The sequence below is a fragment of the Phacochoerus africanus genome, chromosome 3 (genome assembly GCF_016906955.1).
Source record: "Phacochoerus africanus isolate WHEZ1 chromosome 3, ROS_Pafr_v1, whole genome shotgun sequence".
In the NCBI taxonomy this organism is placed as follows: Eukaryota; Metazoa; Chordata; class Mammalia; order Artiodactyla; family Suidae; genus Phacochoerus; species Phacochoerus africanus.
In genome coordinates this window covers 194,418,754-194,444,459 of record NC_062546.1, presented here as the reverse complement: position 1 = coordinate 194,444,459, position 25,706 = coordinate 194,418,754, and the positions used below count along the sequence as shown (strand labels likewise).

The 25,706-nt window shown below is 41.1% G+C and overlaps 1 protein-coding gene across 10 annotated transcripts in view; it reads right to left on the bottom strand.

Annotated features, from left to right (window-relative positions):
- AGFG1 (ArfGAP with FG repeats 1) overlaps window positions 1-18,724 on the bottom strand; it is a 77,393-nt gene extending 58,669 nt beyond the window's left edge. For 3 of the 10 annotated variants that reach the window (XM_047773679.1, XM_047773681.1, XM_047773683.1), the window contains exon 1: window positions 18,272-18,724. In XM_047773679.1, coding sequence (XP_047629635.1) covers window positions 18,272-18,438 — 167 coding nt within the window. In that variant the 5' untranslated portion in view covers window positions 18,439-18,724. The remainder of the gene's footprint in view (window positions 1-18,271) is intronic. The other 7 variants (XM_047773674.1, XM_047773678.1, XM_047773684.1 and 4 more) reach the window with 3 other exon arrangements.
- Window positions 18,725-25,706: the final 6,982 nt, after the last annotated feature.

The window sequence follows — 25,706 nt, the reverse complement described above, 5'->3', positions numbered from 1 at the left end:
GGGTTCTGTTGTTTTTCCTTAAGGTTTAAACTAACAAATTATGTTCTTTCCAGCTCTTAATAAGTCATAAAACACAGAAATAAAGATAGCACAGTAGGAGAAACTGAACACAGCAATTTTACCCCAGTAAAAATTTCAAACTTAACTATGAAGACATAAACTACAGTATGAATTACTTTCAAGTACCTTTACAACTAGCAATCACAAATTAAGACTTTAAAGATGTCTTATAAATTTTGAAACGTGCAAATTTAGGAAAGTCATTATTGTCCTTTAAAGCTGGATATTTTGCTTTCTAATTCATCCATACCATAAGCATAAAACTAATCTCATCATTTTCACAAAGCTTATAAATTTATGATATTTATTTTGTCCTAGCTTGTTCCAAACAACTTAAAGAGGAATTAATTTCATTGTTCTCTCAAACTCCTCTGCTCCCTCCCTCATAACTAGCAACTTTGTCTCTTCTTAGTCTCTAATACCTCCTCCTTGTTCCAGCCTCTACCCTTCCACTTCCCTTACAATATGCTTTTAAAATGTAGAAAAGGCAAAGGAATAACTTTCAAATGACAAACACTGCTAGAAGGATATATGTTTTGGATAAGAAACTTTGGAACAATGAATCATACCCCTACACTTTGCAAATCATTAAATGAGGGAACCCCCTGACTCTTCTGAAGTTATATTATACAGATAAAATCTCATAAAAGCACTGCAGTGTACAGCTTATTCGCTCATACCTTCTTGAGGCCCTGCTTTATTCCTAGGGTCCATATATGCATAAAGAAGATATTCTTATTATTTAAATAAGTGGACAAAATTTTGAACTTATGAAACAAACACAACCAGAACATACTCTCAACCAAAATATGAAAGGACACTTTCCTACCTAACAAGAACATTTATTACAGACTATCTTCAAATGAGCTCCCTGAGCCCACTTAAAATAGGATTCAATTTATAAATGTAGTAGACACAATTTTGCAAGGGCATATTACATATGTAAACTAAGTAACTCCAAGGAAATTTTACATTTGTTCATGTTGGTCTGTCTAATTGCTCTTTTATACTCCATTAATTCTGGTAGATTACATTTTCAGTGCAAAAAGTTTTCCTGTTATAGCTTCCAAGGGTTTTGTACATGAATATTACAGACAGCTTGGTGGAAAGAAAAAAAAAATTCGAAGGCCAACTCTGATCTCTTAGGAAGAATGCAGACTGATGAGTCTGCAGTGAAAAATGTTTTTTTTTTTTGGTCTTTTTAGGGATGCATCCCCAGCATATGGATGTTCCCAGGCTATGGGTCAAAATGGAGCTGTAGCCGCCTGCCTATGCCACAGCCACAGCCACGTAGGATCCAAGCCACGTCTACGACGTGCAATGCCAGATCCTTAACCCATTGAGCAAGGCCAGGGATCGAACCCACGTCCTTATGGATGCTAGTCGGGTTTGTTAACCCCTGAGCCATGACGTGAACTCCAAACTCACCATCCTGATTCAAGAACCTCATTCCTGCCAGCTGACCTAGTAATAATCTCTTAGGAATCTATTCTAAAGAAGGAATCTGAAACTTAACTATGTACAAGATGTTCATCAAACATTACTCATAATAAAAAAATCATAAACACTTCATTATCAAAAAGTGGTTAAGTGACAATAAAACTGTGTGACTGTATATATTTATGCTTATGTTTTAATTTTTTAAGACGAAAATTATATAGTATTCTCAAAACCCCATTAAAAATATCTGCAAAGAAGCAGTTCCTGTTGTGGCTCAGCAGGTTAAGGACTCATCGTTGTCTCTGTGAGGATGTGGGTTTGAACCCTGGCCTTGCTCAGTGGGTTAAGGATCTGGCATTTCTGCAAGCTACAACGCAGGTCACAGATGCGGCTCGGATTTGGTGTGGTCATGGCTGTGGCATAAGCCGGCAGCTGCAGCTCCAACTCGACCCCTAGCCTAAGAACTTGTATGTGCCTCAGGTGAAGCCATAAAAAGAAAAAAATGTCTGCAAAGAAAATAAACTAAATACCCCAAAGTGTTAACAGTCTGTGCCTATATATGATGGCACTGAATGATTTTTTTTTCCTATTTATAATGTTCTATTCTCTTCAAGCTTTCTACAACGAATTTCTATTATTCTGTAATAAAAAAAATAGCAAGAAATATAGACAACTCAACTAAATAATAGTAGTCAAAAAATCTGTGGACTTGTAGTCCTGGCTTTATGGATGTCAAAGTCTATGCTGAAAATTACAGAAAAAAAACGAAAGAGAGAACAGTTTTCCTTTCTAAAGCTTTCTTTCAGTTTTTCTCAAAATCCTGGAAAACTTTCCTCCTAAATTCACCTACCAGCATCAACAATTTACCTTTACTTCATTTCTTTAAATCAGACACTAATGACATTTGGGGCCAGAGAATTCTTTATTGTGAGGGGACTGTCCTGTGCATTGTACAATGTAGAGCAGCATCCCTGGCCTCTACCCACTAAGTGCCAGTAGCATTCCCCAACCCAGTAAAGATCATGAAAAATGTTTCAAGATATTGCCAAATGTCCCCTGGGGGTAGGGTGGGGTAGCAGAGTCGTAGTTGAGAACCACTGCTCTAAATATACCAAATATATTAATTACCAAGTGAAAGAAAGAAGCAGAATTCTTTTAGGTCACTATTGAGATATAAACTGTACCTAGGTTCAATCTTTATAAGAGATTCTACACATTCACCTCCATATAACCTCCAATGTAGGTCACAGATGCTGCTTGAATGTGGTGTGGCCATGGCTGTGGTTTTTAGGGCCACGCCTGCAGCACATGGAAGTTCCCGGGCCAGGGTTCAAATTCCAACTGCAACTGCTGGCCTATGTCACAGCCGCACCAGATCCAAGCCATGTCTATGACCTACACCTCAGCTCATGGCAACACTGGATCCTTAACCCAGTGAGCAAGGCCAGGGATTGAACCCAAATTCTCATGGGTAACTAGTCAGGTTCTTAACGCACTGAGCCACAACAGTAATTTGCTACAATAAAAGATTTTTACTTTCCCATAACTTTACCATTTCCAGAATAACAGAAACTAGAAATACTATCAAATTACAAATTATATAGTTTTAAATTTGTATATGCTAAAATTTAAATTAGAAAAGACTAACCAAAGTGTACCCCCAAAAATAACCAAGAATAAACTATATGATGTCAAGCACACTTACACAAATTGGTAGGTAAAATATAAGTTAGTAAGGCAGAAGGAAGTATTTATAAAGTAACTACACTGACACTTTGCATATCCAATCTCATTAATCCATCCCAATTTACAAGAGTATGAAAAATTATTTATTCTGAAAAGATCCCTCTGCTAAAATCTGACACTCCATAGTAAATTATTCAAAAAGGAAAGATAAAAAAACACTTAATTGTTAATATTTCTAGAAAGTAAGGGGAATCTCTTAGGACTCCTCTTTGCTAAAGAAAAGACAAAAAATAAAAAACTGAGCTGAAACCAGAAGAGTGGTCCATGTTACACAAAAAAATTCAGTGTCGCTCAGAAGGCAAATACCCACAACAGCTAAGACAAGATTGAGAGACACAGACCTGAGATATCCCTGTTAAACCTAAGGCCCTGGATGTAGAATTAAGTAGCTTCAGGTTAGTAGTCCCCATGGACCCCAGCAAAAGAATATGCAAATCCTCTCAAGAGAAATGCATTTCTAACTTATAATTTATGCTATCAGGATTTAGAACCATTAAGTTCAATACAATAAAAATCATCCTGTTATGGCTCAGCAGTAACAAACCCAACTAAGTACCCATGAGGATGTGAGTTTGATTCCTGGCCTCACTCAGTGTGTTACAGATCTGGTGTTGCCGTGAGCTGTGGTGTAGGTTGCAGACGCAGCTTGGATCCCGTGTTGCTGTGACTGTGGCATAGGCCGGCAGGTCCAAATTCCAACTCTGGCCTGGAAACTTCATATGCCAGGTACAAATGCCCCCCCCCAAAAAAAAGCAAAAAAAAAAAATCATCACACAACAACAAATCCCTGAGCCTGAGTCAGTAGAAACAACATCTCTCTTATACCACTTCTCCCCAAGATTTTAGCCATTGGTATTATCAAACACAAAATGTAAGATAAACACAGCATATGGGAAATGTTTAACAAAAGATGGAACAACAGTGAACAGGAAATATGTAATTATCAGAACATGTAAACTTAGAAGTCAGAATTTTCAGATTAAAAAAAGTATAAATGTGGAAATTAAAAATTTATTAATAAATTCAATAAATAAAGGAGCAGATTAGACATAACAAAAGAGGGATTTGGTGACCTAGAAGATAGAAGCAATAACCCAGAAGGCAGCACAAGTGCAAAAGGAGACAGAAAAGACTTTCAGAAAAGGAAAGGAGGGGGCTATTAACAAGTGTAATCAACATTTTTGATTTTGAGAGACAATTAAAAGAAGGAGAGGCAACACTAGAAGAGCCAATGGCTGAGATTTTTAAGAGTCAATGAAAGTCATGTCTCTACAGATATAGGAAACATAGCTTAACAAAATCAGCAAAAATGAAATTCATACTAAGAAACATTTGGGTGAAACTTCAAAGATGAAGAGAACATCTTAAAAGCAATATGAAAGAAAAGACAGAGGAAACAAAATCTGACTGAAAGACTTCTCAATGGAAAACAGAAAATAGCAGAATATTATCTTCAAGTAGGAAGAAAAAAGCAACAGTGTAAACCCCAGCAAAAAAAAAAAACTTTGAAGTGTAAAATCAAAATATTTTCAAGATAAGCAAAGATCAGAGTTTACCCCCAGGAGAGCTTCACTAAATAAACATACAGTTGGCCCTCTGTGTCCGTGGGTTCCACATCCAGAGATTCAACCAACTACAGATCAAAACTACTGGAGGAGAAAAATTCCAGCAAGTTCCAAAAAGCAAAATTTGAATTTGCCATATGCCCACAGCATTCACACTGTATTTACAAGGCATTCACATTGTATTAGGTATCACAAGCAATTAGAGATGGTTTAAAGTATACAGGAGGATGGGTGCAGGTTATACGCATCTTACATCAAGGACTTGAGCTTCTCCAGATTTTGGTAAACACGAGGCATCCTGGAACCAATCCCCCATGTGTAACAAGGGATGACTGTATATTGCATATACTTTAAGAAGAAAAATAACCCCAAGAAGGTCCTGAGATGCAAAAGGGTGAGCAAAGAAACTGTGAAACACACTGGCAAATGTAAACAAATATCATCTGATTTCAAAATGTTCTATTTATAGTAGAGGGGAGGGAGCAAATTTAACATTTTGCCACCAACAGCACTTCGTATTTTTAAAGACTTTGTATTATTAGGGGAAGGTTAAAATACTGATTAACTCTACAATATTAGGATGGAGAATAAAAGTTTCAGTGGTGACCACGAAATAACATGGAATTTACAGCCTTAAAACCAGTATAAAGGGGAAGTCAAATCAAAACAAAAACACTGACAATTTTTTTGTGTGTGTGTTTTCTAGGGCCGAACCCATGGCATATGGAAGTTCCCAGGCTAGGGGTCGAATTGGAGTCGTAGCTGCCAGCCTACACCAGAGACACAGCAATTTGTGACCTACACCACAGCTCACGGCAATGCTGGATCCTCAACCCACTGAGCAAGGCCAGGGATCGAACCCACAACCTCATGGTTCCTAGTCAGATTCATTAACCACTGAGCCATGATGGAGAACTCTGTCGTTTTTTTAATTAAATTAAACATACACTTACCATATGACCTAACAATTCTACTCTTAGCTATTTACCCCAGTGAAATAAAAATCTGTATATAAATATCTGTTTGAAACAATTGGGTTGGTTCACATGCATCAAAAACTGGACAACAACCCAAATGTCCCTCAAGTGAGATATGAGTAAATGCACAAGCAGTGAAATACTCTCAGTAATAAGGAGAAATGGACTATCAAAATATGTAACAATTAACATGGAATTTATCCTTAAGTTATACTGAGTGAAGAAGGCACTAAAACCTAAAAAGATTATATAGTGTATGATTCCATTTACATGACATTCTCAGAAAGAAAAACTACTGGAGAATAGATTAGTAATGGCTAAAAGTTAAGCAAAGACAAGGGTTACAGAGTCTCGAGGAGTGACTGAACTATTCTTTTCCATGTTCTTTTTTTTTTTTTTTTTGTCTTTGCTATTTCTTTGGGCCACTCCCATGGCATATGGAGGTTCCCAGGCTAGGGGTCGAATCGGAGCTGTAGCCACTGGCCTATGCCAGAGCCACAGTAATGCGGGATCCGAGCCACGTCTGCAACCTACACCACAGCTCACGGCAACGTCGGATCGTTAACCCACTGAGCAAGGCCAGGGACCGAACCCGTAACCTCATGGTTCCTAGTCGGATTCGTTAACCACTGCGCCACGACGGGAACTCCCTTTTCCATATTCTAACTGTGGTCGGAGTTACATGAATCTGTACACATGTTAAGACTCCTAGGGAGTTCCCGTCATGGCACAGCGCAAACAAATCCAACTAGGAACCATGAGGTTGCGAGTTCAATCCCTGGCTTCGCTCAGTGGGTTGAGAATCCAGCGTTACCGTTAGGTGCAGTCTAAGTCGCAGATGCAGCTCAGATCTGGCGTTGCTATGGCTCTGACGTAGGCTGGCAGCAACAGTTCCGATTAGACCCCTAGCCTGGGAACCTCCAGATGCCAAGGGTGCAGCCCTAAAAAGACAAAAGACATACACACACACACACACACACACACGACTCATAGAACTACACAACAAAAAAGCTGGTTTTAATGTATGTCAACTTAAGAGTCCATGTCACTACCTATCGCAGCCACTACTTTTACACAAATTAAATTTTCATTTGCAGACCATCTTCTCCATCTACCAAATCTGATCAGTTAGATGAATGAAATCCAAATTAATCAATACTGAATTATTTACTCATCTAGTTATTTTTAAGACATATTCTGGAAGCTGGAGCCACTTCCCCTTTTTTTACCAAGTCTAGTCTAGCTGTATGTGAAGTCGGTGTTTATAAAACACTTTACTGTAATGACATTAGTCATAACTATTGGATCAAAGTGTTAGGCAAGTAAACAACAACATTTTTATAGTTCCAATACTGAAGTACTACTCACTCTGGATCCTAAAATACGCATTTTAAGTCTCTAGTGAAAAAAAATTAAATAATGACTCACTTAATAATAGTAGCACTGATATTTTGAAAGCATGTTTGCCAGTAAATTGGTTTCAAGAAGTTCCAAAGTCATCTACCGGTGGAGCCCAGTGTTTCTGCAGTGTAATTAAGTCATATGCAGATCCCCAGGAATTTTACTTGTAACGACCACCACCCAGGTATGACAGCAAACCAGATGGAGATGGTGTGACTCATTCCATATGTCCACCAGTGTGCTATTTTTTTTTAGGGCTGCACTTGCGGCATGTGGAGGTTCCCAGGCTAAGGATCTAATCAGAGCTACAACTGCCGGCCTACACCACAGCCACAGCACATGGGATCCGAGCTGCGTCTGTGACCTACACCACAGCTCACAACAATGCCAGATCCTTAACCCACTGAGCGAGGCCAGGGATCAAACCTGCAACCTCAGGGTTACTAGTCAGATTTGTTTCCTCTGAGCCACAATGGGAACTCCCAGTGTGCTACCCTTAACTATGCCTCAAACAATCTTGCAAATAGTCAAATGTTCAACTCAAATAGCAATATGTGCTGACGAATACGTAAGAGAGCTTATTTAGCTTATTTATTAATTGTTTTTCTCCTGCTGGGGAAAAAATGGTTAAAATGTTTTATTAGGCTGTGGAAATTTAGGTGGTTGTTAATGTTAGCATAAAGTAATAAAGCTAATTTGACACATAGATCTATCCCAATCTTAGCTATTTAGTAAAAATACTATGTATGAATGTTTCATATTATAAAAATTATACATTTAAGTTCTACAATGAATGGAAAATACCTTTAAGAGATTATCAAAAAAATCTACAGACTTTTAATATCAAGATACTATCTGTATCAGATAGTCCAAAATATTAGTCTATCCAGAACCAAACTTTAAAATACTGAAAATACACACACACACACACACACACACACACACACACACACACACACACACCTCCACCCACCCCATAGTGCAAACCATAACTGTTATTTTGGGTTCCTATTTTTAAAAGCGAGAAATACTACACTGTAAGGTCCTTGTAACATTTAGGACAGCACCAAAAAAATAATACTTAGGTAACAATTTAAATCTAATTAAGGTACACCAGTTAAAAGAGGACAAAATCCAAAAATGTCTTTACTACCTCCCTAAACCGCACTGAAATGATAGCAAAGGAATAAAAAGGCATTAACCCACAAAGAGGGGGTCAGGGAACAAGGAACGAACTCAAAGGCATACATACTACTGTTCTCTAATAGCAAAATTCAGAGAATATATCGGCAGTGAACTGACTGCAGAACAAAGCAAACCAAAACAGAAACTCCTACAGAGGTGAGAGAAGCCAACTAGCAGGTGAGTCCCATCGGAGAGCCACTGAAAGATTTACAAAGGGAACCAAAACACAGGTTGGGAGGATTTTCATAGGGTCAAAAATAGTCAGATTCTCAGTTTCCCTACATCCAACAAGACTAGTCCTACCAAATCCTAGGCAGATGTCTGCAGGAAAATTTAATCTGGAGAGACTATAGCAAACAGACTCTGGGTTCAGGCATAGCTGAGGACTGCCACTGGGTCCTATGATAAAAACCGGAGGCTTATCTGAACAATACATTCTATGTCCCTAGTCCCCTCCCTCAACTGGCTCCTAGAAGAATGGCAGCAAGGCTTTTTTTTATTTCCCAAGAAGATTAGAGAAAATTATCTCTAAACTAATAATAATTAAAAAAAGAAAAGCAGGAGTTTCCAAACCAGCACACCCCCCCCAAAAAAAAGCCTAAGGCACTGAGCAAAACCTTTATGAAAATAATACTTCAATATAAGGTTCAGAACAGCAGGTACAAAAAATAAAAAGATCATATATACTCCCAAAGAGGGAACGGAAAATGGGGCACAGAGAATGAGTAATAAGAATAGCATTAAATTTCTCAACAGCAATACTGAAGGTTTAAAGACAATTAAACAATGTCTTAAAGATTCTAAGGGTAAAATAAACTATTTTCACCTTTGTGAATATAGACAAATCAATACTTTTAAAATGAGGGCAGAATAAGACATTTTTCAGCCATGGAGCTCTCAAAAATGACCTCCTATTAACATTTAATCAGGAAGCTAATGGAAATGTGGGGGTCCTGAAAAGAGAGGGTTCAACATAAGTCAGGCATAAAGGGAATTTCCAGAATGAAGTAGAAGAAAGTCTTAGGATGACTGCTGCATAGCAGGCCTAGAGAGCAGCGTATCCAGCCAGATCAGAGGATGACCGAAGTACCCAGAAGTGTTTGTTTGTTTGTTTGTTTTTAAGGTACCTGATATATCTGATCATAATGGAAAAAGTTTTATAACTCAGCCAGAGGTAATTTATCTGGAGATGTATTAATGATACGTACCATAGAAAACAAAGCAAATGAAGAAACCTGGACGATTAAAAGCTTCAGGGAGAAAGGGTTGTACAAGAAAGAAAACGTAGTAGTATTAAACTATGACTTAGCTGGAAACAATATGCACATAATGCAATACAGAGAATGCTAAATAGTGATTAAACCAAAAACTGTGATAGGATATTGAAGGAGTAGACACAGAGTATAGGTGGACAGTGAGAGGAGTGTTAAAAGAGAGTCAAAGCCTCATCTTCCCTCTTGTACAGTAGAAAATTCAATAGATAAAAGCCAAAACTGAAAGATTAAAAAAAAAATAGCCGTAGGCATGTTTGAAATATTAAGGCAAATAGAGAAGAAGCAAACAGACATGAGTTCTGTCACCTCACCATCCACAGTAATCAGAAATGGAGGAAAGGAATAGGCAAGTGCTATTTGCTCATTTTAAGCCTTTGCCTTTTTAAACCATGAGCATGTGTTCTTTTGATAAAAGATAAAACTGAATTTTAAAATAAACATTTTTAAAAATGGAAAATAGGAGTTCCCTTGTGGCTCAGAGGGTTAAGGACCTGGTATTGTCACTGCTGTGGCTCCAGTTGGTGGGGTAGTGTGGGTTCAATCCTTGGCCCTGGAAATTCCACAGGCCAAGGGTGTGGCCAAAAAGAAAAAGAAATGGCTCCTCCTCCTCACAAATTTAACATACACACACACACACACACACACACACAGGCTATTTTCTTTGATGAAAACACTCACCAAGAATTTTTAAAATTTCAAAAATATCAAGATTCTTCACTAGACACTAGCAATCTTTTTATAAAAGCACCTACTGAACACAACTGTTCCAAGTTAAAGGCACCAAATATCACTGAGTAATTAGGAGATAAAGGTTTGAGGAAAGAAATGAGGAACTTTCCACATCTTCCCACATCATTAGTTCTGCCAATTTTCATACCTCCCCCACCAAAAATCTCGCAAAATTTAACCAAAAAAAAAAAAAACCCAGAAGAACAAGAATTTTTAGAATCTGACACTACCTATATGTTTCTCTGTTACTTTCATATCTAGTCCTCTATCTCCCCCTACAGAATAAACCTATTACCTCTTCCACATAAAGGCCTTAAAATTACCCAAAGATAGTGATCGCATGTACTGCTCCCTACGCTCACTCTAGTCAAATCTCCTTTTCATCCTAATCAAATTCTTTACATCATGCTTCACTCTGTTAATTCATCTCTTAAAATAAGCAACTAGAATAAAAACAAAGTGCAATTATAACTTCCTTCCCTCTATCAAACAGATATGGTACTAATCCAAAAGGGACTATGTCTTACTCAGGAGTTTTTGGAAAAGTATGTTTTAACTTAAAAACTCATTCCCCATATTTCAAGTAATTCAAATAAGGTTCCCACCCCTCCTATAAGTTAATGAATGTCATTCTAATCATGTCTAATCAGGTTTCTTCGGGCAAAAGCTCTCATGTGGCACACTGAAACAGTATCACAAGGAACCTGCTATTAAACAAAGTACACCAGGATGAATCATTTACTTTTTATACATAAGAGGAAACCGAGGTGCATATTCCTAAATGATCATCAATCTGACTATATGGATTGAGAAATAATCCATACTGAGTGGGGGGTGGGGGGAACAGGAAGAATAATGGCACTCGCCTTGAATATCTCCACAGGAGCTTCTCAAGCGTGTGAGCATTATGCACGTTGCACAGAAAACTCTAAAAACTACCAGTCTGGGGATTTACTTATTTTCCAAAGAGTGTACTGAAATTAGATACAGGTGTATGTTTTGCGACTTACACCGCAACTGTAGCAATATTGGATTCATAACCCACTGTGCAGGGCCAGGGATCAAACCTGCATCCCAGCACTCCAGAGATGCCATAGATCCTCTTGCACCACAGCCAAGAACGCCAGAGGTTTTTATTATTTTGGGGGGAGTGGGGAGTTGGGAGCTGTAGGAGAAAAAGATAGCTTTATTGCTTTGCCAGGCAAAGGGGGCCACAACAGGCTAATAATGCCTTAAATACTTGCCCTCCAGAGGTTTTTAAATAATAATTTTCAAATTGAGGCCCAGAGGTTAGGAAGCTCCTTAAAGGAATGTTTCAATTATCTTCATTTGTAATACAACTCACTAATATTTTAAATTTTAATATAAATTTAATCTAGATAAATTGTACAACTACTGCTTTGAAAATGACTAAAAGTCAAAGTGTTTATAATCACACTGGAGTTCCCATCGTGCCTCAGTGGTTAATGAACCCGACTAGGATCCATGAGGATGTGGGTTCGATCCCTGGCCTCGCTCAGTGGGTTAAGGATCCAGAATTGCCATGAGCTGTGGTGTAGGTGGCAGACGAGGCTCAGATCCCACGTTGCTGTGGCTGTGGTGTAGGCACACAGCTGTAGCTCCACTTGGCCCCCTAGCCTGGGAACTTCCATATGCTGCAGGTGCAGCCCTAAAAAGCAAGTCAAAAAAAACCTGTTTACAACCACATTGAGCCAAATTTATCATAGACAAATGCGAGAAGAACAGAGACAAACGTGATATAAAAATGCCCTTGGTGGCAAGTTCAGTTCAAATGACCTCATCACCTCCTGTCATGTCCAAGAGTCTTCCCAGGACAGAAGGTGCTCACAGCACAACAGAAGAGTCTCTCTTAATCAATTTGTTGGATGAATCCATATTCATCCTTTCTGCTAAAAAATCTACAGCAAATGCCTATTGCTCAATGAAGTTTCATGCCAGAAGGCTCTCTCTCTTGCTCCTTCCAAATGAGTTTTATGGTTATCAAGAATTGTTTGATATAATACTAATATATTATATAAAAAATTTTAGTTTGTATAGTCTTTGGTAAATATATAGTTTAAACAATGATAAATGAGTGAAAACTAAGTATTTTAGAGACTTAATTGAGTCACTATGAAAAGCTGTTACTTAACTGTGGACAAGAACTGTAGATTTAAACTGAAAAAAAAAAAGAATTGTAAAAGATATAAACTGAAAAAAGATCTAGAACAATTCACTGCTCAAACTGCTTTAAAAGCAACTTAAAATTCTAAAAATCTTACATAACAACGTGAGTCTAAGTTATATTAAAATCTAACCAGCGGATATATTCAAAGTCCTAGCTCTGGCAAATTAACAATTCTATATTAAGATTTAAAAATCTAAGTGGTGTGTGTGTGTGCGCTTGTGTACCTTTTTCGTGACTTGCTTGCTTCCACTGCCTTTGATAAGCCTAGCCACCATCAATTCTGAATGGACTGCCTAAGATTAGCAGTTTCAATTATAGTTCAATTACAGGAAATAACAAAATGATTAATTCATGGCTATACAGATGTGCCAAATTAAAAAAAAAACAGTATCAGAACCAGTATATAAGTTAAACTATATATTTACCAAAGTCTACATCAACCAAATCCCATTACAGTCACAATACACAACAGTAGTTTACAACTAAAATTCAAAATTAAGAACAGACATTTGAAGCTAAATAAAGCTCTGATTTTAAAAAAAGGGGAGTTTCCGTCATGGCACAGTGGTTGACGAATCTGACTAGGAACCACGAGGTTGCAGGTGCAATCCCTGGCCTTGCTCAGTGGATTAAGGATCCGGCGTTGCCATGAGCTGTGGTGTAGGTTGCAGATGCGGCCCGGATCCCACATTGCTGTGGCTCTGGCACAGGCCAGCGGCTATTCGACCCCTAGCCTGGGAACCTCCATGTGCTGCAGGTGCGGCCATAGAAAAAGCAGAAAGACAAAAAAAAAAAAAAAATGACTTGGACTTCTCTTGTGGTGCAGTGGATTAAGGAGCCCACCTTGTCACTGCAGTGGCTCAGGTGGCTGCTATGGTTCAATCCCTGCTCCAAGAATTTCCACATGCCAAAGGCACAGCCAAAAAAAAAAAAAAAAGGCATGACATAGCTACAAAAAAAAAAAAAAGCATGATACATCCATAGATTGTCTTTTTAAAATCCAATAAAGTAAAATCCCCCATTTAAATCCCCCATATATAGAATTCACAATAATTTACAAATAAGCAGTAAGAGTGTAAGCTAATTTTACAATTTAAAGTTGTAGGGGGTTACTGCTTTCCTCATATGATTGTTACTAGAATAATACCTGATACACAACAAGCGCTCAATAATTCTAACTAGGTAGTTACTAATATTATTTCTAATACTTTCTTTGTTGTATCCCCAGTATATGTGCTACCGCCTGGACTTAAAAAATATTTGCTTTAAAAAAAAAAAAACATTTTTCATAATTAAAAAATTATCATATAGTTTTGCCACTTACACAAATTTCAAATTATACTACATTGTCAAAATATGTCACTGAATGTAGCCATGTTAGAGTACTAAAAAAAGAGGAAAAGGAATTAACGATATGTCACTTCTTACTGTGACCTCACGTGGTAGTGAATATTACAAACAGAGCTCCAAAAAGGTATGTGATGGCAATCCATTCAAATGCTAATAACTGTATTAAAACAAATAAAATGCTTCTTTCCATTAGCCCAACTTTAACGTGAAATTTCTTCTAAGAAAGATTCACCACAAGACTCAGAATGCACACAAAATTAACAGAGTATAAATTAATATCCAGCTACATTTATCCACCTGTGAAATTCCAAGTTTAAGTGCACTGTCCACATAAAATAGCTGGTATTTAAAGGTACAGGGTGTTTGTTGCTCAAAGATTATTTTTTATTTTTATCCAAACTCTCCCTGAAAAGTTTACGACTCAGTTTTACAGGACAGCACAATTCTTTAACTTTTTTTTCTTTTTTTCTTACCTACTGGTTCCCCTAATGTTAATCTTCATGAAATAAATAATTTGATCTAAGCTTAGTCTGTAAATCAACTGAAAATTCTTTAACATGAAGGCAATATTTTATTGTTGGCTGCAGTGGAGTGCCATTCGTAATTCTAAATATTTCTGTAGATAGAACCAGAAATAGTAACAAATCAATCTGTTAGAACACCCTCCTGTTCTACCTCAGTGACAAATAGCTTAATGCATCTAAATCTAAAGTTTCACATGAGCATAATACAGGCACAGAGTATAGTCATTTTGGAAAAAGAAAAACAGGAAAGAAAAGATTAGCTCTGAGCCTAGTGATAATAATAACATAGGATACATGCTCAATTAATTTAAACAAAGATACTGCTAAATAAATAATAAAAGGCATGTGACTACCCTAAAATTTAGAATTTATGATAGTAGATACCACTGACTGTGTGTTAGCATTTTTTTAGGCACATCAAGGTTTCTGAAGGGCAGCTAGCGTGCCTTATTTAGCATATGTACATCCACTGCTTAGCCCCATCCTCAAAAATAATATATGTTCAATAAATATTCAGTGAATTTTATCCTTTAATCCTCAGAACAACCTTAAGTTATATATCATCTTATCACAAAAAAATAAAACGGAGGCTAAGGGGATGGATCCAGGCCAACCTACACATAGCAGCCTTGCTTAAAACTTTGCCCTAAGTCACAAAGCTAGTAGCAGTGTCAAAGTCTTCTCAAAATTCATATTCCGTCAATTAAACGATGACATCTAAATAGCAAAGACATAATAATTGTTAAACTCAATAGCTATGTTATTATTCTTAAATTATTTTCCTGTATTATTGCTTTTTAAAGGAAAAAATCCTCAGGAATTACTGTTCCTTCAATATTTCTACAGAAGACATTTGCTCTGGGATCCATTCTTTTGTTCGCAAGGATCCTAGATTTCTTATTTGGGAATCTATTTTCGGGTCCTTGCTTTTCCAGTAACACCATCATAGAACATGTCCAATGAGGGCACAGGTTCAAGGCAGCCATATGACCTACGCTAGTCCAGAATGAATCACAGAACTTCTGGAAAAGTTGCAACAACGATATAAATTAAGGCAGTATGTAACCCCAGGAGCTGGGGACTGCCTGCCATCTTTGGATGAGGGAAATCTAGGCAACATCATTTTATCAATGGATAAAGTTTTAGTTTAAAACAAACAATAAATTTCCCTCATATTTTTAAACCAACTTGAGTCAGGTTTTGAGTTACTTCTAAAGAATCTGAACCCACAAATTTTTATAAAGGTGCTTCTCACTTCAACACCTTTCATGCTGTGTTCCCTGCACAAGGAATGTCCTCTTCCCTTACTAATAATGCCCCTCCATCCATGTTATATATCAGGCATCATATGAGATGTCAAACATACAAAATCTCTAACATTGAAAACTAATCTACATGCAATACATATGCGGTAAACTTTATCCTCTCATATGATGAGAAAATTCAAACTCAAAGAGACTGAATAACATTCTCAATACCACACAGCTTTTAAGTGGAGCCAAGATTCAAAACTAGGCTTCTCTAGCTCACAAGCACGTGTTCTTCTCAACTACATGAAGCCCCTTGCCATATGGATCTTGTCTTTAAAGGTCTTTGCTCAGGCATCAAATCTTCTGGGAAGCTTTCCTTATTTATTTACATATTCCAAGGATAGCTCATTCAAAGAAATGAAATATTACAATGTATCATAACTGTGTTTTCATACTTAGACTGCAAATTCCTTAAGGACAGTGAGATCCAAGTAGGACAAGTGCCTCCCACAGTGTATGACACAGGCCAAGTGAGCAATAAATATTTGTGGAATCACCACTAAACAGAGATATTGAGTCCTATCTATTACAGATTAAATTCCATTAAAGTAAACAGTTGTCATTATACTGAGATATCTTTTTATATATAATGTTTCTGACGTGGAATCTAGGAAGAAATTTGTAAATATTTCCTGATATTATACATTTGCTGCAATAAATTAAATTTACACTTATAAAGCCCTAAACAGAAATGTCAGAAATCCAGAACAGTAAATACATACTTGCCTTTTTCAAACCAAATACTTTAAATGTATCAAAGGACCTTGTGTTTAGTAAAAAATAGGGAATACTTATGATGCACATAATAAAAGTCAAATATACTTAAAACGAATTGGACCAGTGACTTAATTTTAGAAGCAAAGCTGCTTGACAACTAGGTCTTTCTAAATGAAAAGCATGAACCATTCTATCTCCTAGATACCCCCAGCTCAAAGATTCTGTTGTAATTCAATAACATCACTAATTATCAACTTCTCAGAGTGATTTTCTGACTCTACAATCTAAAAGCAGCCTCTCAGACAAGGTCTCTCCCATCGTACTATTTTAGTGCATACTTACCCCTGACATTTTTCTCATTTAATTACTAATTATGTGTTACCATCTCTTCCAATAGAATGCAAGCACCAAGAAAAGGCTTTTGCTGCGTTCATCAACACATCCCAAGGCTTCACAAAGAAACTAGTAAACTACCCAATAAATGTTTGTTGAAGAAATCATAGTTATGGAAGACTAATAATGCCTCTCTGCCCCCGCCCCCCCCCAAAAGCCTCTCTTTAAAAAAAAAAAGTCGTACACTACTGGGCAGTCCTTGCATTTTCCAAGAATGAGTTTTCTCATATGCTATATACTTTGTCAGCATTAATCTTACAAAGATTTTTCTTTGGGGGGAGGGGCACCAAACTACTTTATTTGAAAGGACGGTACAAGTGAAAGAACTTAAGAAGTTTGATAGAATAAATGACCACTTCATCAATAAATGACTTTGGATACAAAATAATTAGTACATAAAAGCAACTTACTCTGTTCTAAAATCATAAGGAAACTCTCAAAAAAGAATCTTCAATCACAGCAAGAGGCTTATCAAAACTAAGTTTAATGAAGCAAAGAAGCACAAATAGAAACCATCCCAGTATTTCAAGACGGTAGTCTCCGTTTTCCTGAATGCTGTCTTTCCATCGCTCCCCATTTCTGAATACAGCCAAGACACTTGGTACTGACAGAGAAATCTTACAGATATCACCACCATACTTACAATGACACAGCTTCTAGTCAATACCTTATTTCCATTAAAACTTTCCCCAAACTCCTGACTCTTTTTGGACCATAAAGATAAAGCCCCACAACCTCACGTCTGCTTCCTCTGCCTCCCCCCCCCCCCCAATTAACCCTCTCTAACTTTTCCCCTGGGATTCACATCTCTGCCATCAAGACATTTTAATTTCGCTGCTACTCCTAAATGTCAGCTTTCTCGTAGTGATCTAGGTACTCTCGACCCTAGAAGGAAAAGCCCAGACTAAGCGTCCCTGCTCTCTCCCACCCCAGCATCTCCCCCCCCCCCTCCACCGGCGCCCGGCAGGTGCCTCGCTCTCGACCGCCGCGCCCCGGCCGCCGGGAGGCGGGGCACACAAAGGACCCGCACGGCCCTCCCCAGGTTCCTCGCGTCTTTTCCCTGTAGCTTCGTGGGGTCAGCAGCCAAGAGCCGAGGCCCAAGGGAGGCGGCGCCGGCTCCAAGGGACCAGAGACCTTCACCCGGGGCGCCCCCTCCTGACCCCAACCCCGCCCACGCCCCACCCACAAAGGCTGCCCCGGGCCTGGACCCCGGCCCACCGAAATCGAAAGCCCATCCCCAGCCCAGCAGCCTGGGCCCACCGCATCTCGGCCCCCGGCCTCGACCCCCCGGCACCGCGAGCCCCGCGCCCCAACCGCCGCCCGGGGCCAGACCCCTGCAGGGCCCCCGGCCCGCCGCCCGCTCCCCTCGCCCAGGGAGAGGCCCCCCGCCCGCCCCGCGGCCCCGCACTCACAGGCTGCCGGAGCAGGAGGTACAGACGAAGGAGCCGACCGTCATGTTCACGTAGGTGGGGCCGCGCTGGTCGCAGTCGAAGCACTTTCGGTTGTGCGGGAGGCCGGTCATGTCCCGCAGCATCTTCAGGTGCTTCTCCTCCTGCTTCCGCTTCGCGCTGGCCGCCATGGCCGCGGCGCCGAGGGAGGAGGCCGGCAGGGCCGGGAGCCGGGCGGCGCTGCGCCGGGGACCCGCGGTCCCACCGGCCGCCCTGGCCGCGGCCGCCGCCTTCCGTCAGCGCGCGCCGCCCGCGCCGGACCCGGCCGCCGCGGCTCGACTCGACTAAGCTGGGCGCGGCGCCGCGCGGACGCTGCGGAGCGCAGGCTGACGGACCACACCAACCGGCCCGGCCGGGACAACCGCCGCCGCAGCCGCCGCCGCCGCCGCCGCCACCTTCCCGACTTCTCCTGAGGGGAAAAAGCGAGGAAGGGGGACGGCAAGAGGAAGCCCTCCCCGAGCGGCCCGAGGCCAAGTGTTGACCAGCGCCGCCTTCTGGCCAGGAGGAGTTACTGCGGCTGCGCTTACAGGGTTGAGCGCATTACGTAGGTTACCTTCCTCCCTTGCTTAAAGCTCTCTACCCGCTGCTTTGGGGATGATTCCAAGTTCCTCAACATGTGTCCTAAATAGCGCTCCATCCTCTATCCCAGCCCCCCTCTCTCACTTCATCCTGGTTTACTCAGCCACACTGGATTTCCACTTGTACCCCATATTCAGCAAGCTCCCTCCTGACTCATGACCCTTGCTCTTGCTGTTCTCTCTACAGCGGGTTTTCTCAACCATGCCACTACTGACATTTTGGACTAGATAATTTTTTGGTTATGAGGGTCTGTTCTATGCAGTGTAGGATACCTCGGCCTTTTCCCACTAGATGCCAGAACAACCTCCCCACGCCTCCGCCACTTGTGACCATCGAAAATGCCCCGATCTTGCTAGATGCAGATCTGTGGTAGAGGGAAAGAAATCAACCAGGCTGAGAACCACAGCTACACGTGGAAGGCCAGGTTGTCCATGCAGCCATGGCAGGCAACTTTCCGCAGCCCGATCAGCCTACTTAATACTGTAGCCCATGTTCCTGGAAAGCTGCTCTCAATGAAGTCGCTGTGTGGCGTTTTCTTCATATTTCCAGCGATTTGAATCCTTCTTATTTAGCGTTTACTGTGTTTTATCTGGGATCTCCCTTTAGGCTCCAGATAGCCTGGATCCCAGAGTTTTCTTCACCACTCCACTCTCTGCCCCTCCCAGAGCTGGAGGCTAGGTGCTCAGTATTTTTGGAATGAATGCATTAAGTATCTCAGTCAATCATCAAAAGATCCCTTTGAAGTAAGCGTTATTGTTCTTTGCATTTTACAAAGCGGAAGCTCTGGGGGATTAAGTACATTTAGCCTAGGATACACATGGTTTATACTAGGACATACTTAGGGCATCCAGATAGTCTGACTGCAGGACTCAAATCTCTTAACCACTCCAAGAATCTGCAGCCAGCAGGATGTTCAAAAAATCATCCCTGCCCCTCATTTCCCAAAGTCACTCCACCAGTGAATGGAAAAGTGAAGGTTCCCTGGAGTTCCTGCTGTAGCTCAACAGGATCCAGGGCATCTCTTCAGGGCTGGGACACAGGTTCCACGCCCAGCCCTAACTGTGGGTTAAGGATCCCGCGTTGCCACGGCTGTGCCTCAACCGCAGCTGGGGCTCAGATCTGATCACTGCCCCTGGAACTCCATAAGCGGAAAGGCGGCCAAAAAAAGAAAAAAACAAAAACAAAAAAACACCCAGGTTTCCTAATTGCCAAGACCATTCTCCAGATGTTCTATGAAAGGAATTGGGTGAATCCACCAAAAGAGACTTCATATCAATACAATACTATTAATAGTAATTAATTGTTTTAATGTTGAAAGGATGGACAGATTTTGGATTGGCCAATGGATTGTTTTGCTTTGTTTAGGGCTGCACCTGTGGCATCTGGAGGTTTCCAGGCTAGGGGTCAAATTGGAACTGAAGCCACTGGCCTATGCCACAACCGCCGCAGCACCAGATCGGACCAGCGTCTGCGACCTACGCCACAGCTCCCAGCAATGCCAGATCCTTAACCCACTGAGCCAGACCAGGGATCGAACCTGCGTCCTCATGGATGCTAGTCAGATTCGTTTCCACTGAGCCAGGACGGGGACTCTCGGCCAACGGATTTTGTTGTTGTTGTTGTTGTTGTTGTTGTTGTTGTTGTTGTTGTTGCTATTTCTTGGGCCGCTCCCGCGGCATATGGAGGTTCCCAGGCTAGGGGTTGAATCGGAGCTGTAGCCACCGGCCTACGCCAGAGCCACAGCAACGCAGGATCCGAGCCGCGTCTGCAACCTACACCACAGCTCATGGCAATGCCGGATCGTTAACCCACTGAGCAAGGGCAGGGACTGAACCCGCAACCTCATGGTTCCTAGTCGGATTCGTTAACCACTGCGCCACGATGGGAACTCCCGGATTTTTTTTTTAACTTAACCGCAATACCATCAGCACACCTGAAAATTTAACAGTAATTCCTTAAAATCATCAAATATCCCATCAGAGTTCAGGTTTCCAATTATCCATGTTTTTAAAAGATTTTTACAGTTTGTTTGAATCCTCACCTTATAAGTGGGTAATATGTCTCATAAATTCTCTTTTAGTCTGTGGTTATCCATCCTTCTCTTTCTTTCCTTGAAACTAATTTTTAGGAACTGGACCCTTGGTCATGCCACTTCCCATAGTCTATGTCATTTAACACTTTTCTCTATCCTCTTTGTGTCTTAAAAATTTGTTGTTGGGGAGTTCCCATCATGGCTCAGCGGTAACAAACCCGACTAGTATCCATGAGGCCATGGGTTGGATCCCTGGCCCTGCTCAGTGAATTAAGGACCCAGTGTTGCCATGAGCTGTGGTGTATTATGTAGGTGGCAGACACCACTTGGATCTGGTATTGCATAGACTGGCAGCCGCAGCTCCAATTCCACCCTTAACCTGGGAATTTCTATATGCCTCAGGTGAGGCCCTAAAAAAGAAAAAGAAAAATGGTTGTTGGACCTACTTCACTGGCATCCAGTTATTCTGGGGTTTTTGGGTGGCGCAATTTTGTTTTCTTCCATCAGGAGGCCCATCATCAGGTGGGGGGGTTCTTTTTTTTTAATGACATTGGCAGTCATTGATGATTAATGTCTAGAGTCATTAATTCATTAATGGTAATAGAATGGTGGTATTCTGTCATCCCTTCCTCATTTATCAGTTAAAAGGAAAATTTTCCTATAAAGGAAAACGTGCTCTCAGCTGCTCTTTGGCATAGTGCATGTCAAAAAATTGGGGGAAATATTTGAGCCTTTTTGTTTGTTCACCAATTTTTAAAACCATGTATTGGTTCCCATTTGCTTTGTGGTAGTGCTCATTATATTCCACTGTCATCACAAACTCCAAAATTTTATTTTTTCATTTTTACTTTTTGGCCGCACCTGCAGGATGCAGAAGGCCAGGGAGCCAATCAGAAGTGCAGCTGAGACCTATGCCACATCTGCAGCAATACCAGATCCTTAACGCTTTGTGCCACGGTGGGACCTCCACAAACTCCAAAATTTTAAAATATATTTGATATATTTCATATAAGTGGTACTCACATTGTCTCATCATTGGCTAGGGGGAGCCTCTTAAGGTTAACTCCTGAATCTTTTTGTTTTTGGCCACATCCACGGCATGCAGAAAGAAGTTCCCAGGTCAGGGATTGAACCCAAGCCACAGCCAGAGCTACAGCAGTGACAGTGCCAAACTTTTAACCACAGGCCACCAGGGCATTCCAACTCCTGAGTGTTTTTGACAAGACCCTTGAGTTAAGGTCAACTGGAGTGCCATTGCAGCAGGTCCCTAGCTGTTTAGAAGAAAAGAGTATGGAAATGTTCAATGCTGGACTGATTAAAACAGAAGGTTTACTTAGCAACCCCACTCTTGCTAAATATACACCCTGTGGTCTCTTATTCATCACCATCCAATACACTCAACCCACAGCCAATGGCTTACTTATTTGTTTCTATATTTGTATTGCTCACTTGTCGTTTGTATGTTTTCTGGTTGTTCATCTCTCCAAGGTCTGTTATCTGGTAAATGCCAAAATCAGAAGGCATGACTTCAGTGTCCTGTACAAACAGTTTAATAAGTGGTTGTTGTATTATCGTGTTGCTGTTTCAAGAGTCAAGAAGCGGTATTTCCAGACTATTGTTCTGTAAGAAGGTGAAGTTCAAGTGGAGTCCAAAATATTCTCTCCAAGTAAAGCTTGAAAGTCCATTCAGACCTGCCAAATGTTGGCTTTTTTATAACCCGTGTAATATCAAAATACGTTTCTGTCTACTTTCTCGCTCTCTCTTTTCTTTCTTTTTTTTTTTTTTTTTTTTTTTTTGTCTTTTTAGGGCTGCACCCATGGCATTTGGAAGTTCCCAGGCCAGGAGTCAAATCGGAGCTGCAGCTGCCAGCCTACACCACAGCCACCGCAACATCAGATCTGAGCCATATCTGCCACCCACACCAGAGCTCACGGCAACATCAGATCCTTAACCCACTAAGAAGGGCCAGGGATCAAACCCACGTCCTCATGGATACTAGTCAGATTCATTACCACTGAACCACAACAGGAACTCATTTCCACTTTTTCAAATCCCAAGAAGAGCTTGTCATGTGTCAGGCAAGACTTCGCCTCTACCTTAGTTTTCTCAACCCTCACGCCAACTCAGAAAGAGGTCTTATTATCCCCATTTAATATATGAGGAACCTGAGGCTCTGAAATGCTGGCTTGCTCAAGGCCACCCCAGAAATAAAGCTGGGATTCAAACCCAGATCTGGCTGCAAGGTGTCAGCTTCTGCTTCCAGTGACTGAATACTGATCCACCTTATTGGGTTGGCAAGGCAGAAATTATCTTTAGAGAAGTTAGCTCTGCAGCCAGAGTGATGTTTCCAGGTATAAATATGATCCAGGTATCCTCTGTCTCCTCCCGCCAGCCTTTCGGAGATGTCCCATTGCTGGTAGAATGAAAGAGACCCTAGGAGACCCAAAAGCCCTGGGGTCACAGCCAAGTTTGTGTGCTAGATGCATTGTGAGTCCAACAAACCAAAACCCAAGAGTTCAGAGCAAAGAAAGATGTATTATAAGAGCCAAACAAGGAGAATGGGTGGCTTATGCTCAAAAGACCCAAGCTCTTGATGGTTTTCAGGGAAAAGTTTCTGTAGGCAAAATTTGGGGGGAGGTTTGCAGGGTGTGTGTCTGTTCTCTGCTTAGTTGGTGGGGAGGTTACAGGGCAGTTGTTCTAGGCATCTCCGTCATCGGCCTTCTCAATGCAACGGGTCTGGGGTCCAGTTTTTGCAGCTTTGACGGAACTGTACTCATTCTGAGAGCGAAAGCAGCAAGAAGAAATAGAACACTGATAAAAATAAGAGTGCACGAAAAGCCTTAATCATACATTGGTTTTAATGAATCTAAAAAGAGATTTCTGAAAATTGCAGTAAAATGAAGGGGAGGAATCAGGACCCGCCCCATAGCTGTACTATGGTCCCTTGAGTGCCTTTCCTTTGTTTCTGCATTTCCTTACTCCTGTAATGCATCACTGTTTGAACTTGCCTTTGGAACTCAGGAAGGTCTAGGAGGCTGGAATCTTTTTGCTTCAAACCAGAAATGTGCAACAAGGAAAGGCGTTTGTGCCCAGGAGGGCCCCATTTCGGACCTGCCCAGGCAGAGGCCTTCCTGCTGCCCAGGCTGGTCTCCTGACCCTGCCCAGCTCTACTGTGCCCCATATGCCTCCGTCACCACCTTTTGTCTCTGCCACTCTGCTCCAGCCCTACTTCCTCCTCAGTGTTTTATATTCTCTTCTTTCCCACCTCAGGGCCTTTGCACATGCCATTGATGCTTCCCAACGGTCTTCCCAGAGTTCCCAGTTAAGGATCTGGCATTGTCACTGCTGTGGCTCAGGTCACTACTGTGGGTTGGATTTGATCCCTGGCCCACGAACTTCCACATGCCTCGGGCACGGCCAAAAGAAAACCAACAAATGGAAAACCAAAACGGTCTTCCCTCTCCTGTTTCCTTTCTCATACCTCAAGTCAAGCTCCATTTTTCAAAGATCTTTCCACGTTCTGCCAAGTCAGACCCATTATACGTCCTCATCATACCAGTTACATCTACTTGAGAGCATTCGATGCTGTGGCTGCCTTGTGATTTTCAGGTGACGTTCCTGGTCCCCACTGCACCATGGGCTTCATCAGCAAGGGGACCACACTGCGTTTGCTCACCACTGTTTCTCCAGCGCTTAGCATGGGGCCTAGCACTTAGAAGGGGCTCAACAAATATTGGTTAAATGAATAAATAAACGCTGCAGTGGGGGAGCCAAAGAATAAAGCTTTCCTTTGTCTTAGGCAGCGAGTTCAGTGTTCTGTTTCTTTTTTCTTTTTTTTTTAATGTGTTTTTTTCATTTCAATCAAAACACTTTTGATTACGCGGAAAAGTTCATGCTCTAAATTTTACAACATTTGGCTGTTGATAAGCATTTAGCATTCCTTATCTTGAGAGAATAATGTGTAAACAAAGTATCCTTGTTTTTCTCTTTCATAGAATAGATTCCCATATTTTTAAAATATTCACGTGGTAACAAAGCTATTGCTATTAGCTTTGAAATGTTTCTTTCTTGAAACATTTCACACATGAATTCTACCCCAATTTGATAGCACGGAGTACCATTTGGCTGCAATTTTCAGCAATCTCTCTTTAGATTCAATAAAACCAATGTATGATTAAGACTTTTCTTGCACTCCTTTTGATCAGTGTTTTGTTTCTTGTTGTCTTCGTCTGCTTTGGCTCCCAGAATGAGTACAGTTCTGTCAAAGCTACGGCAGTTTTGTCAAGGAACTTGCACGTTTAGAAATCAAACCCTCCGAGGGTAAAAACCCAAAATCTGACTTTCCTTAGAGGTTCCCTGCCTGTCTTATCACCAGGGGTGACTCAGAGAAAATGTCCTAAACAAACCCTGATGTTTGCAGAGGCCCAGAGGAGCCAGCAGTGGAGCTGCCAATTCATCGGAGGCAGCCCCGCCCTCAGGGCCTGTCGAGAGGGGGCCCCTCCATGGCTTCTTGGGAGCAAAGCAGGACACGCAAAAACAAATATCGCAGGATGGCCAGCGGTGCCCTGGTGGCTCAGAGTATTTGAGCCTGGAGGGGAGGGCTCCTCATTTTCATGGGAAGAACTCAAATTTAAACTTTTGACGGGATCCCTGACCGAGTCACCAAGAGTGTCCAGGGGATCCACTGACACCATGTTGCCAGAGACACAGGCATGTCCTATGATCACCCTCACCCCCTCCCCCGAAGTACACTCTGAATTCATACTTTATTTTTTTTGCTTTTTAGGG